This window comes from Onychomys torridus, chromosome 11 (genome assembly GCF_903995425.1).
Source record: "Onychomys torridus chromosome 11, mOncTor1.1, whole genome shotgun sequence".
Taxonomy (NCBI): Eukaryota; Metazoa; Chordata; class Mammalia; order Rodentia; family Cricetidae; genus Onychomys; species Onychomys torridus.
Window position 1 is genome coordinate 20,997,769 of NC_050453.1, and position 14,978 is coordinate 21,012,746.

Below are 14,978 nucleotides of genomic sequence, written 5' to 3' on the forward strand. Positions count from 1 at the left end.
GGCTGAGGCAAGGAGACACTGCCAGCCACTGTGATGAGAAGCAGATGTTAAGATACTGGTAAGGCACGAGCTACATGGCAATTTATAGATTACTAGAAATGGGTTAATTTAAGATAGAAGAAGTAGATAACAAGAAGCCTGCCTCAGCCATACAGTTTGTAAGCAATGTAAGTCTCTGTGTTTTCACTCTGTTGGGTCTGAGCAGCTGTGGGACTGGCGGGTGAGAGAGGTTTGTCCTGACTGTGGGCCAGGCAAGACTGGAGAAAATTTCAGCTATAGGAAAACTCAGTCACTGTTTTTAAATCTCCCATTTCTTTGGTGACATTTCTTATTTGCTGAGTATATCTCAAATGCATAAACCTAAAGAAATGCACCCTAATATATGTTGAAATAAAATTTATGAAACCCAAAGACAAATCACCTTGAAATCATTAAGGAAAAGAAAGGATTTGGGTTTGATTGTAGAATGTGTTCCATGGGCCTATGTGTCTGAAATACTTGGTCACTATTGCTGGATATGTTATGAAAGTTTGTGGAGGTAGAGTCCCACTAGAGGAAGTGAGTCTTGGTGGGGCTTTGTTTGATAGCACAGCTCTACTTTTTGTCCATTATATCCTTCCTGACTATGGATGTAATATGATGGCAACCCCAGGCATATGCCTCTATGTATTTCCATTTTCAGTGGACTGCATCCCTTAGACTGTAGACTTCCCTAGTCATGTATTTTTTTCTCAGCTACAAGAGAAATAATGCAAGAGATAAAGAAAATTGAAGCATCACAGATTTCTCATGAGGAACTGAGGATTCGAAGATAGGATTTTGCAGAGATAATTGTTTTTGCAATTGATAAGTGACATATTTTCAGGAGATCAATAAAGCATGAACATTTTAGGAAATCCCAATTTCCTAAGATTAACAAACATCTTCAGCTTACTAATTCTCTGAATATTAGATATAAATAATTTAATTTTCACACTAATTTCATTTTAAGCTTTTAATAGAGATAATGAACACATCAGTAAGAGATTATTAATAGGACAACACAATGCAGTTTGCTTGTCTTAAAATCATATGTCTTATTTTAGAACTGCCAAATCTAATATTTTGCTGCGTTAAAAACTTACTCATCCTAAAATAGTTACAAGTAAGGAGAATCACAACTCACTTCAAAACAGAAACCACATTTAAACTTAAAATACCAACTTAAGTCAAGGTAATTTTATGATGTATATTATCTCTAAACTGCAATTTTTTTTTTTACCATTCTCTCTCCAGTGTGCAACTATGATCCAAAGATATTTTGTTGAGCTTTATTGTGCATATTTTTACATTAGTAAATCAACATGCTTTTAAAGTTGAGTTTTTATTTGCAAACAGCAAAATGAGCAGAACAGGATAGTGCTTGGACAGGACCAGAGTCTGGTTGTCAGCAGCTATACTAGAGGGCTCATAACTGCACATAGCTCTGGTTCCAAAGGATTTGATGCCCTCGTCTGGCCTCCTTGGGTACCTCCTGTACATACATGCCATTCATTCAAGCATACATACACCCATACATAAAAAGAAGCCTTAAGAAAAGCAAAGAAATGCTGACCTCCATTTTTTAATTCACAGAGTAGACCTCACTCATGAGAACTCATTACAGAAAAGAGTGAAGGCTACTGAAATGATGAACACTTGGTTAAATATAAAGCACTGTGCACAATTATACTTTTCTCTTACTTTGTTATTATGATTCATGTCTAGAAATACTAGAAATAATTCCATAGTAATTTTAACTGGATTGTGCTTAAAATGCATGCTAAAATTCCAAGAGCACCAACTAAAACAGTCAAGGAAAAGTCATAAATTTGTATTTACACTAATACTTAACTTCATTTAACTTTATTTCAAATTATTTCTCATCTTTTTCATGTTTATAACTGGTGGTAGTTTATCAGGAATAGTACTGAAGTAGAAAGAATATTTTTTAAAAAAAGATGATATATTATGGCTTCATGATTCCTCTTGCTACAGTGTCACCAGTTAGCTTTCTTATCATAAAATCATGTTTTAGGTATTGCATTCAATTTTTCCTTGCATTAGTTATCTCTCAAACATAGAGATAACATTATTAATCCTTAAGTATTATACTAAATCCATAAAATGGAATTAAATATTTTATCCATATTAACCATTTGCTCCATAAAATAGAATTGAATCATTCTAGTGTTGAGTTAATGTTACCAGTTATTATTATGGTTTCCATTGCATCAGAGAATACAGCTGTATATCACAGGTGCACATACTGAAGAAATGTGTTTTGAGAATGTAAGTTGCATACAATGATTAGCTATCCTGACTTCAGGGAGGGAGGGTTCATGTTATTCAAGGGTGGGAAGTAGAGGCAAATCTGGATACAGACATTTCAGCTTTGTAGCAAAAGAAAGAATATGAAAATAGGTGGTGTTACTTTTTAAAAAAGAGTGATACTAACCAAGGGAAAGATGCAGGTAAAAGAATATATTGACCTGTAGAGATCAAGATCGTCTTCACAATGGCCTTGAGACTGAACACACTATGAAATAGTTGCTACGAACTCCTCAGTCCACAGTAAGAAAATGTGAGTTCCTGCTTTCTTATAAGTATATTTTATAAATTACACATTTTATCTGTGAATTTGAAAGCACAAGTCCAGAGTACTGGAATCTTGGATGAGCCATTTCAACTTTACATATCCAGAAAATGTAACTTAACCTTATTTTCCTTATTTCAAGTTTTAAAAGAGATTTAGTATGTGAAAATAATATTTTTATTGCATACTAGACACACTAATTATTGTGGCTTGAATCGTGATCTTAGCTTCTCTTTGTTTACATTTTTCTTCACTGCTTTCCCCAAAAGGATAGTCCCAAATGATAATAAGGAACACAATTAGATGTGTTTCCTGAAACAGCACCTGATGGGACTACAGAACCCTCTGAGAGAGAAGCTCTTTGGAGAGAAGCAGATACAATTCACCACCTGGGGCCAAAGTTGAGGAAGGAAGCTTCCTGGTATCCCTTGGACACATCGCTGTGCTCAGAGTAGGAGCTTCTGAGATGGACCTCAAGTCTTACTCCTGCAGAGCAGGCTTCTGAGAGCTGCCTATGGCATGGCACGGCTGCCAGAAAGCAGGACTCAGTCCCACTGTGATCTTCTTCATGTGAGTGAAGACTCCCCCTTCCTCTCGAAACACTGGCTGCTTTCATTCATGCCTGGACTCACAGCTAATCTGAGGGTGGGAAATGTGGTGCTGGGTGGCTGATCATTGGGCTAATGGAAGCCTGATGCCCAAACCTCTACTGTACCCTGTTCTTCCTCCAGTGTTCAGCATGTTGGTAACATAAAAAAGAAGCCTGCTTCACTCAGGGAAGGCATTTGCAAAGGTTAGAATGTCTTGGAGGGGAGTGATTGTATAGAAACAATCAATTTTTATATTGGGCAAGATACTTAATCCACACTTATTAAGTATAATGGTCCCACAGTGCCTGAAGAGAGTAATCATTGTGTGGAAATGTGATGCTGAATTATAACACAGCAAATCTGTTTTCTTGTCCTACTTTGGTTTGACTTCAAAAACTTAACCTCTATTGACCTTTCTTGCCTAATCTACAAAACATTCAAAAATCCTTCCAGCTCTACTGTACATTTTAATAGGCAATGTATTTGTGTTTGTCTAAATGTGTATTCTTAGGTATAAGGTCAGGATGAATGAATACATGGTGCATGAAATTTCAAACTTGCCTATATGTGAATATATGTGCATTCATTAGATAAAAATACAACTTACTTATACAGGGTGGTGATTTGTTGAAGATGTGTAGCACACAGCTTGAGTACATTATATAAAATCATTTGTTTCCATATTTGCCTACATGTACTTAGACATACCAGAGTTTATGTTAATTTGAATGTAGTAACATACACGGATAGGTATAGAGTAGTCTTATACATGATTTGTGTCTAATGCAGCACATAATTTTCTAAAGTTTAATTATAGTATAAATCAGAGATTCTTTTGTTTTGTATTCCTGACAGGCACACAGAGAAGAGAATCCCTCTCACTGGCATCTAAAGAGGCTAGACATCTGCTGGCATGGTGGAAGGAGTCAACAGAATTATCAGGACTACCATTCAAAATGTTACAGACCAACACCACCTGCTGGAGTGGCTTTGTCTTCCTGGGCTTCTCTAGCTTTGGGGAGCTTCAGCTTCTGCTGTTTGTTTTGTTCCTCTCTTTGTACCTCGTCACCATCACCAGCAATGTCTTCATCATCATAGTGATCAGGCTGGATAGCCATCTGCACACACCCATGTATCTCTTCCTCTCCTTTCTGTCCTTCTCTGAGACCTGTTACACTTTGGGCATCATCCCGAGGATGCTCTCTGGCCTGGTTATGGGGGGACAGACTATCTCCTTTATGGGATGTGCTACCCAGATGTTTTTCTCTGCTTCCTGGGCTTGTACCAACTGCTTCCTCCTGTCTGTCATGGGCTTTGACAGGTATGTGGCCATTTGTGCCCCACTACACTATGCCAGCCGTATGAATCCCACCCTCTGTGCCCAGCTAGTTGGCACCTCCTTCTTGAGTGGATACCTTTTTGGACTAGGAATGACACTGGTCATTTTTCGCCTCTCATTCTGTGGTTCCCATGAGATCCAGCACTTTTTCTGTGACACGCCTCCAGTGCTAAGCCTTGCCTGTGGGGATACAAGACTAAGTGAGCTGGGAATCCTCATCCTCAGTCTTCTGGTCCTCTTGGTGTCCTTCTTTTTGATTACTGTCTCCTATGCCTACATTCTGGTAGCAATCCTGAGAATCCCTTCTGCCGAGGGGCGGAGGAAAGCTTTCTCTACTTGTGCCTCTCATCTCACAGTAGTTGTCATTCACTATGGCTGTGCCTCCTTCATGTACTTGAGGCCCAAAGCCAGCTACTCTCTTGAGAGGGATCAGCTTATTGCTGTCACCTACACTGTGGTGACACCTCTTCTCAATCCTGTTGTTTATAGTTTAAGAAATCGGGCTGTGCAATCAGCTCTAAGGAGTGCCTTCCGAGGGAATTTACTGGGCAAAGGATGAAGGTTAGTGCAATGACACTCTCCTTTGTGTAAGCAGGTCCTAGACACAAAAGAATCCCTGATTTATGCTGTAATTAAACTTTAGAAACTTATGTGCTGCAATAGATGCAAGCATGCATAAGTCCACCCTATACATGTCCATGTATGTTATGGATAACCAATCATTACATTCAAATTAACATAAACTCCTATATGTCTAAGTACATTGTAGGCCAATACAGGAACACATGATTATATATCTCAAATTGTGTATTACACATCTTCTACAAGTAGCATATGACCTTCTACTTGCATCTACACTGCAAGTAAGTTGTACTTTTATGTAATGAATGCACCATTCAATCTAATGGGCCAAATATTCCAAAATTTTGGCAAAACTGCTGTACCTCAAAGCCCACATCCTCCTCTGCCTTTCCTCCTGCAATACCTGAAAGAATAAGCCAGGATTTCCTGCTCTGGTGACTGTCTCCACCCACAGTGAGCTGAAAATCTTAATATTCACCTTCAGTCTCGTAGATGCCACTCCCAATGATCAAAATTCAATAAGAAGTAGGAATTTTCTTAATTCATTAATATCATTACAAATTTCCCAGGTGAGGTAAAAAAGATGAGGGAATTTCAGAGTATTTAAGTTCAAGGCTAAGATGTCAGGAACCAGGTACATTGTAGAGAGTTGTAACATGGTTACACAATGAGAATATTTGACCAATAATGTTCTTTTAATGTCTGAACCTCAGCATGTAAGAGTCCTGGAGATGCCAGGCAGACAGAAGCCCTGCTGCTGTATTTGCTTCTCACTCCTCAACACAGCTCTTATCTTTCTGACTTTGCTGTAGAACTATTTATTTTGCCTGATCCAAATTCCACCTGTAGTGTTCTATATATGTTCTGCTGGGTATTGTTAGGAATAAATAAAAGTGAACTCCCACAGTGCTCTGGCAGGAGTGTGAGCACCAGCTCCTTAACTAGCTGTGCTAAGCTGGGTAAGTCACTTAACTTTTTCAGCCTCAATGCCCTCATTTGTAAAATAGTTATCATTTCATACTTTTGTGTTGGAGACTAAACATGTACATAGATAAAGAATTTATCAATATGCTTGAGTCAGTCATTTTTTAAAAATAAATGTAAACTGCAACTTTTAATAATGTAGTCTGGAGAATGATGTTGGCTTTTTGTCCACGGAAGGGGTTACTCTAGGTGAGAGGCTGTAAAGGCTTAATGCCTAAGGTAGCATATGACCTTGTTCCTCAAGAGTGGGTGGAACATTTCCTAAACTGAATGGGACATTCAGAGAAGATAACAGAATAACAGAAGCTGGGCAATAAGACACTGTGAATATGTAACAGAGCTGATTGAGGGTGAGAAGTGTTTTAACCCGTCGTGGGGGGTGTTGTTGAGGGTGGTCATCAGTTGAGGTAGAATCCTTTCACCAAGAGGGATACAGGGCACAGTAAATGAAGCTGAGAGGCATCTGTGAACTGACTTAGAAAGATTAACCCATGAGCAGTGGGGATGGAGTTTCATCAGAGAAAATAAGAAGTAAGGGGATGAGGAAAGAGTCACAGCTATCACCCTAGAAGGGAAGGCTGAAAGCTGAAGGAAGCAGGAAGCTTTGAAAAGCTAAGTCCAGATCTGCCAGACTTATGAAAGAGATGGAAGTATGAGTGACCTGAGAAAGGAATGTAGGCAGACTGGACAATGTTTTTCTTTAAGAATTTTTTTTTTTTATTCATTTTACATACCAACCACAGATCCCCCTCCCATCCCTCCTCCCAACTCCCCCAGAGCCTCCCCTCACTCCCCATCCCTTCCCCACAAACATTCAGTTGAGGCAGGACCAATCCCCACCCTCCATCAAGGCTGAACAAAGCATCCAGCCATAGGTAATGGGGTCTAAAAAGCCAGCTCATGCACTAGGGATAGATCCTGATCCCACTGCCAGGGACCCCTCAAACAGACAAAGCTACACAGCTGTTCCCCATATGCAGAGGGCCTAGTTCGGTCTCATGCAGGCTCCACAGCTGTCGGCCTAAAGTTCATGAGTTCCCACAAGCTTGGTTCAGTCAGACATGACAATTTTAAGACAGGAACTTATTATACTCATTTTTGATGGTCTATTATGTCATACACCTCCATTGTAAAGATTTTGGTTATTTGTAACTCATTTAAATATTGGCAAACAACTATTTTCAGGGTGTGTTCTGATTGCTGTATTCCACTGTAGTTAATGGCCTAGGGCAAGTATCATAAAAATACTTACATATCATTTTCAAATACCTTTATTTGTACCCCAAATTATTATTTTTTTATTAAATTTTTTTCATTTGTTCTACATACCAACCACAGTTTCCTCTTTCTCCTCTCTTCCTGTTCCCTCCCCCTACTTCCTGTCTACTTCCCCACTCCTCCTCCGTTTAGAAAGGGCCAGGCTTCCCATGGAAGTCAACAAAGCATGGTATATCAAGTTGAGGCAGGACAAGTTCCTCCCCCTGCATCAAGGCTGGGTGAGGCAGCCCAGCATGGGGAATAGGTTCCCAAAAGCCAGCTCATGTGCCAGGGACAGGTCCTGATTCTACTACTAGGGGCCCCCCAAACAGACCAAACTACACAACTGTCACCCATATGCGGAGGGCCTAGGTCGGTCCCATACAGGCCCCCTAGCTGTTGGTTCAGTGAGCTCTCACTAGATCGCATCAGCTGTCTCTGAGGGTTCCCCCATCACAATCTTGACACCTATTGAATGTACATTCCCTCTTGCCCCTCTTCATTTGGAGTCCTGGAACTTGACTTAGTGCTTGTAACCAAAATTATTTTAACTGGCTCCTGTGATAATATTTTTCCAAAAATTAAGAAGGGGTCGATTTCTACTTAAGTGGAAGAACTTAGACGTAGTATAGTAAGTAAGGGGCAATATTCATGGGTGAGGGACTCTGTGTAAAATGCTATGTTATTCACTAGGCAAAAAAGTTACCCAAGCAACATCTGTCCTAAAAATACCTGGATATAGTATCCTATCCTCTTGGATGTTCCCCTTAATTCATAAGTTCTGAACAATTTCCCTGATTCTTCAGAGAACATAGAAATGAAAAAACACATGCATCATATGAAAATGTAAGAGAGTATTCAGGGATTTAGAGCACAAGAAAGTACTCTGATATGCCAGAATTATGTCTTTCTAAGAGTAGAAACATCCACTCTAATGGTGAAATACAAAAATAAGTTTTGTGTTATCTTTATGTGGTTCTGCTTCACAGAATAAGATAAATTGACACACATTTTTTTTTTTTTTTTTTTTTGCCAGAGCTGAGGACTGAACCCAGGGCCTTGTGCTTGCTAGGCAAGCGCTCTACCACTGAGCTAAATCCCCAACCCCAACACACACATTTTTTTAAAAATTTTCAAATTGTAAGGATTTAAACACACACTAAAGCTACAAATTGTAAATCATCTTGAATTTTATTTACTACTTTATTATTGTCCTTCTTTACAGCATAATTAACTACTTGTATTTAGTAATAATATTGTTCCCAAAATGCAGAAGCACAATTTTAGTTAAGTTTCCCCTTTAAAAAGAAATACTTCTATAATCAGAATTGCAGAAAAATACTAAAGGCATGCAGAATACATGTGTGTGACACACACACACACACACACACACACACACACACACACACACACACAAAAAAACCTTAGCACCCGAATTAGAGGCTATGTATATTCAAATAATCCTATAGCTGTCTGTCCTCTCTTTGCAACATCTCCATAAGCTTGATAAAATTTTTTTGATTCTGCAATAAATGTAAAATACACACATACACACACACACACGCATGCACACACACGCAACACACACACACAGCATCATCTTTTCTTTTTCCACACTTGTCTGTGCTTCTTATCGTTCAACACTCCCTGCCACAGTATGACCTATGTCCCATAAGCATCTGCTTATCAGTTGCCAAAGAACGAATTGGTGAAGCCGACATAGTCGTAGCCGGCAGGTTGGCTTCGACCCCGTGGGTCCATATATTGCTGCATGTGTATGGTGCAGAATGACACTTGTTCTGGGGTTAGAGCCTGAAAAGAATGGAAAGAGAAAGATGCAGTTACAGAGATCCAACACTAGTTGTCTCTGTGGGTTCCCTTCCTGTCCTAAGTAAACACAGGAGGTGGAGGGACTTCAGGAGAAGCAGCCTTGTTCCTATCACTCTCCTCTCTCATAAATTTATTACTTCCAATGAATTAAAAACGATCCGAATTCCTACCTGAGTCTTTCTTCATAGCCCCTTCTTTAAAGGATTTTGGGAAAAAAATGAATACATGATGTATTATGTTTCTTTATGGCATTTCAAACACAATTTGATTTTATTGATCTCGCCCTCCCCCATTCTTTTCCACCACCTTCCTGCTTGTCTTGTACCCTTCCATCCCGACAGTCCTCTATGCATTTTATGTGTTGTCGGTGTTCTGTCTGTCTCCACTTCTACTTCAAACCCTCTTTTCCTATCTGCAGTTCGCTTTCTAGTTTCTTGGTTTACACCTACTCATTCCCAACCTACATACATGCTTACAAACATCACCATTTAGTGTTCCAGTGTAAGACAGAACATTCAGCATTAGTCTTTCTGAGTCCTGATTAACATACTTAATACATTCTAGATTCATCAATTTTGCTTCAAGCTTCATATTTTTTCTTATGGCCCAATAAATTTATATATATATATATATATATATAAAGATGATATAGATATATGTATATCACATTTTTTTTCATTATCTATTCAATAGTCCATGAGCATCTGGAACTTAAATTTTTTTATTTTCTAAATTTGGCTTTTCATTTCTAAATTAGGTGGAAATGAAATTAAATTGTTGAAAAATTGAGTTGCATATTTTGAACTGACCATAATAGTCAGTAGTAAACCTTTAGAGGTTTTTGAGCTGGAGCAAGGTAAATGATTTAACTGAAACAAGTGATACCTTGTGAAAGAGGAGGCCTGAGGTAACACAGTGGGTATGTATGTGGAAGGTTATGGACGAAACAGCCAAGGCTAAGATGACCCAAACCAAGGTTACAGTGTCAACATGGAAGAAGTACCATTGAGAATCTCACCTGTTTCATGTCCTCCTTGGTAATATAGGCCTTGCCCTCTGCCAAGGCTTGGAATCCACTTTCTATGTCATCACAGGTCTTGATGTTCTCTGACTCCTTGTCAATCAGGAATGCTGTGTAGTCCTCCAGAGAAACATAGCCTTTCCTGTAGGAGAAACAGCAGGAGCTGAGCCTTCTCAAGACAAGTTAGTGTATTCCTTCCATCCTGTGCAGTATCTCAGGGGCAGGGGGAAGCCAGATCCTCTGTAGTTCTATTTCAAGTAGGCTCTATGACACTTGGGGTCTGCTCTCCACTCTGAACCCCCTATCATCCTCTTATAGACACACAGTAGTCTCTGAGACTCCAGAAGTGCCTATATGGGTCACCAGACATGTTTCTTTGGAATTTTCTATCAGTGCAAGTGCCCAGATAATAGTCCTTTGTCCTCCTCCATCTTTAGAATCAGAAAGAATTAGTTCCTTGTTCTTACTTGGCTCTGTATTATCTATTGCAAGCACACAAGACTCCACCATAAACTGTGGCCTTTGAATTACTAATTTCCCCTTAAGAGCTCATGAGCAAGAGAGGATTCTTCTCTCAAGTCCCTCTCTCAGAAACATCTGAAATATACAGAATAAACATAATCACCAGTTGAGAAAATTGTTGTGCTTGGGACTAAATTAGGGACAGTGCCATTTACTTCTGAGCCAATTTCAAAAGCAAATAAAGCTTCACAATTGTCTTATTTGCCTATTTTCAAGAAAGTTAATTTTGTGTTCCAGGGACTATGTCATTCTATGTTAATCTCCAGTCAAGTCCCAACCTTTAGCCTCTTCTTCTTACCTCCCTGGATCCACAGCATTCAGGAATTTCTCGAACTTGGGCTCAGGTTCACCTTCCTCTACCATAGGCAAGTAGTAATTGAGTCCTCTCAGGCAGGACCGGAACTCTTTATGTGTCAAACGCCCTGTCAAATTCTCATCAAAGTGTCTGAAAAACAAAAACATTTTTTTTCAAGCTCAAGAAAGATCCATATAAGAACAGAACAGATCAGGTCCTGTTGTGTTGACTAGATCTTTAATGCATACTATAAGATTGCTGGAAAATAGAGTAGAGAATCTATCTGTAGATCTCTGTGTTTTGTTATACCCAGTAAAGGGAGGACTAATAGCACTGAATATTCTTCTCTCAAGTTCTGCCCTCAGAAAAAGCTGTAATTCACAGAGCCAACATAATCACCAGTTGAACAATGTTTTAAAGACATGTTTTACTTTTAAAATCCAGGGATCTCATAGGTTATTAAAATCAGATAGTAAAATCCAATACTGATGTTAATTAACATACCTAGACTAGATCTTCACTGAAGATCCCATGAAGACACACAGAGAGAAAGGCATTATTTGTAAACTTGTTCTGAATTTTCTAGAAGAAAAGGACCACCCAACTATGAACTTATACTCACTTATATGTGGTACTAAACTCCTTCAGTGTCTCTTCACTCACACCTATGGTGTCCCTGGAAGGGAAAATATGAATTAACTCTGGAAATAAAACAGGAAATTTCAAAAGACTGTCATATGAAAGGTAGAAGGGTTTTAATGAACAATGTATTACTTGCGCTATCTAGTTCAGAGATTGCCAAGCTATGCTCTAGGAGCCATATGCTCCAGGAGTGTAGCCTCCTCCTGTTTCTAAACAGCCATGTGCCAAGAATGGTTTAAAATTTCTTTATAGTTGAAAACAATAAAAAATATTCTATGAAGCATGAAAAACAGGTGAAATTAAAATTTCAATGACTACAAATAAAGTTTTATTGGATCACAGCCATGTTCATTCAGCTACAAATTTTCCTTGGCTGCTTTCCAGTACATTAGAAAAATTGAAAAGCTTCAACAAAAACTCAATGGTTTGAAAAGGCTTAATTATTTATAATGAGGTAATTTACAGAAGGTGATTGTCAATTTCTAATGTACAAAAAAAAAAAAAAATACTTCCAAAGACTATTGAGACAGAAAGCTTCTGTGATAGGTTTAATTTATCTAGGAAAGATTAATTTCTTCCGTTATACACCATTAGTCTGTAGTTTGAACCTTGCATTCTAGATATTATAGCTTCAACAGAATTTTATCAAAGGTAATGGTTTCTGAAAGAGCATAAGATATTAAAGGGGCCCTGAAAACTGGATGGAGGGCTCGTGTGTCTAGAAAGAGGATGTGTACATACACAAGGAGAGGTACATCTTATTTCATAGTAGACCCCGATATAAAGAGAAATGGCCCAGGGGTGGAGCAGAAAAGAGAGAATATTGGTATGGTAGGTAAGCATAGCATCTCTAAGCATCTCTTTATTAGGTGTCCTAAGCCCGGCCTAGTTAAGCTGCAACATCTAACATCACCTGCACCTCTCCCTGCCCTGGATTCAAACCATCATTACTTGGCCTGGATCTGTTGCTCCAGATTGTGTTGCATTCGCATCCCCAATTGGTGCAGCTGATCCCACTGCTGGGCCAGTCCAATGGTGCTGTATTTGATGTCAAGGATCAGAGCCTCTTCCATGCTGTCCCCCAGGTCTTCAATCTTAGTCAGATGTCGCTTCATTGCCTGGATTTCTTTTTGCTTCCTCTGGAAAAAGAAAAAGAAGAGAGGCAGTCAATCAAACCACCCGTTACAACCTCAAAAGTAGGGTAGAAGAGGCTGAATGTCCTCAATTGGTTCATTTTCAAAGTTTCATAGTTCTCTATGAAACATGAACGACTCAGGAAAACTACTTCACTTCCACAATCACCCCTTTGTAAAACAGTAAGAAGTCTACGAGAGATGATGTCTGTCATCCTGGAACTCAGATACCTCCAGCTCCAGTCATCACACTATGAATTATCCCCATCATTCACTGGGGCTGAGCTGTGTGGCTCATCTAATGCCCTCAGTGTATCCATTTCCCAGACTCCCTCATCATCAGGGATGATGGGCTGCTGTTGCCATCTAAGCACATTATGCAATTTTTTTTTTTCTCTAGACAGGGTTTCTCTGTGTAGCTTTGTGCCTTTCCTGGAACTCATTTGGTAGCCCAGGCTGGCCTCGAACTCACAGAGATCCACCTGCCTCTGCCTCTCAAGAGCTGGTATTAAAGGCGTGCGCCACCACCGCCCAACATGCAAAATTTTTCTACATTTTCCCAAAGCATTCCAACAAGGGGGAACTGTTCACGGAGGAGTCAATGGGCAATGTGGCTCTGAGGGATGGGTGAAAACTTCAATGTTATAAAGCAGATTAACTCTACCTGACATGTTATTCTTCTCTCATTAAGAAAAATTTATATTTAACTATTCTTTTTTAATCCTGGAAAGAGGCAATAAAGTATACAAGAATGAGAAATACTTTTCTAACTCGCTGCTTCCCTCAGTTGGAAAGAGAAGATTTATATGTAGTTATACCATTTGGCCACATCAAATAATAGAAATGTGTTGATGCTCCAGGTTATAGGCTAGGAACATGTATATCTGCTCTTTTGGTTAAGTGAATCAGCAATCTTTAATGTATATGTTAGCTCAGTTGTATTGTTGCAGAAACTGACAGTCAAAGATTTAATTAAGCTGAGGCCTGCATCAATAATGTGGTGGTCTATAGTTACAAGGCAAACTGACATCTGAGTAGGACTACAACCTTGGTTTCTTGACCTTAGGTAACCTCTACCTAAAATATCACTGGGCTGCTTCTATGTGGTTTTCCCCATGCTTTTTAAAATTCAAGCAGTGTCTTCAGTTAGTGAACAAACATTACTCACTTTATTTGCTTCAAGTTGAGATTCCAGAGTCCCGGTTTCCTTGAGCAATGATCTAATTAAGAATCAAAAGGAAACATTATTTGTTATAACAGAAATCCATATTTCACAGACCCATTAGCTTAAAGCCTCTGCAGCTCATTGTTCCTGCTTCTTTCAAGTTACACAGAATCCATAAAATAAAGTTTCATGAAGTCAAATTTTAATAAACAAGGCTTCTAGCTGTCAATCTTTCTAGATAGATGAAATGGAAAGGAAAGCCAGTCTTAGTTCTTCTGTGTCTAGAGGAAGGTGTCACACGTCTTTCTTAGTTCTTCTCTCCCTTGGTATCCATGGGGGTCTCTATGGTTACCAACATAACGGATGTTGCAGTTACAAAATGAAAATGTAGCATGTAGTATATCTGTATAATCTATATAATCTATAATCTAGGTACTTTAAAGAGAATGATGACAAAATATAACATTTATAGATTCAGTAGAGACACAGGGTTTTTTTTTTTTAGTATTTTCAGTCCATAGTTGGTTGAACATATAGATATGGTTCTCATTAGATAGGAAGGTTTTATGCTATACCTTTAAGACATGTGAGAAATGTACCACCTACTACAAGTGCAGGGCTAGGAGTCAATATGATTTTTTATTCTTGCTCCACATCTTTAATTAGGAACTACCAGATTATGATGAGATAGTATACCTCTGCCCCCAAATTATCTTAACTAATTATTCTAGGACAATATAAGAAAACAAACATAATTATAGAAAATACTGACCCATCCAGAAAATAAGCCCTGGACATGATGGAGTGGAGCAGGAATCATGACAGAGAAAAAAAAAAAGGAAGACATATGTTAGCACAAAAAAATGATTTCATTTCTTCATGTTGATGAAACATTGTAAGTCTGTTTTGGTCACAAACCATAGACCCACATGCTGACTTCAAATCCTCTGGTACTCTGGGAAACTCAGAGACTTTGTGAATCTCGCCCTTTGGGAGAAAGAGTA

At 38.9% G+C, this 14,978-nt stretch overlaps 2 protein-coding genes across 2 annotated transcripts in view; one reads left to right on the forward strand and one right to left on the reverse strand.

Annotated features, from left to right (window-relative positions):
• The first annotated feature begins 4,160 nt into the window (after positions 1–4,160).
• LOC118592944 (olfactory receptor 10Z1) lies at positions 4,161–5,102 on the forward strand. Its single transcript, XM_036202033.1, has one exon. It carries the CDS (start codon positions 4,161–4,163, stop codon positions 5,100–5,102), a length of 942 nt encoding a protein of 313 aa, XP_036057926.1.
• Positions 5,103–9,052: 3,950 nt separating this feature from the next.
• Spta1 (spectrin alpha, erythrocytic 1) overlaps positions 9,053–14,978 on the reverse strand; it is a 71,412-nt gene continuing 65,486 nt past the window's right edge. The window contains exons 46-52 of the mRNA XM_036202783.1: positions 14,747–14,764; positions 13,978–14,029; positions 12,628–12,815; positions 11,657–11,710; positions 11,038–11,184; positions 10,215–10,359; positions 9,053–9,178 (exon numbers count right to left, since the gene is read on the reverse strand). Of these exons, the coding sequence (XP_036058676.1) occupies positions 9,053–9,178; positions 10,215–10,359; positions 11,038–11,184; positions 11,657–11,710; positions 12,628–12,815; positions 13,978–14,029; positions 14,747–14,764 (730 nt within the window). The remainder of the gene's footprint in view (positions 9,179–10,214; positions 10,360–11,037; positions 11,185–11,656; positions 11,711–12,627; positions 12,816–13,977; positions 14,030–14,746; positions 14,765–14,978) is intronic.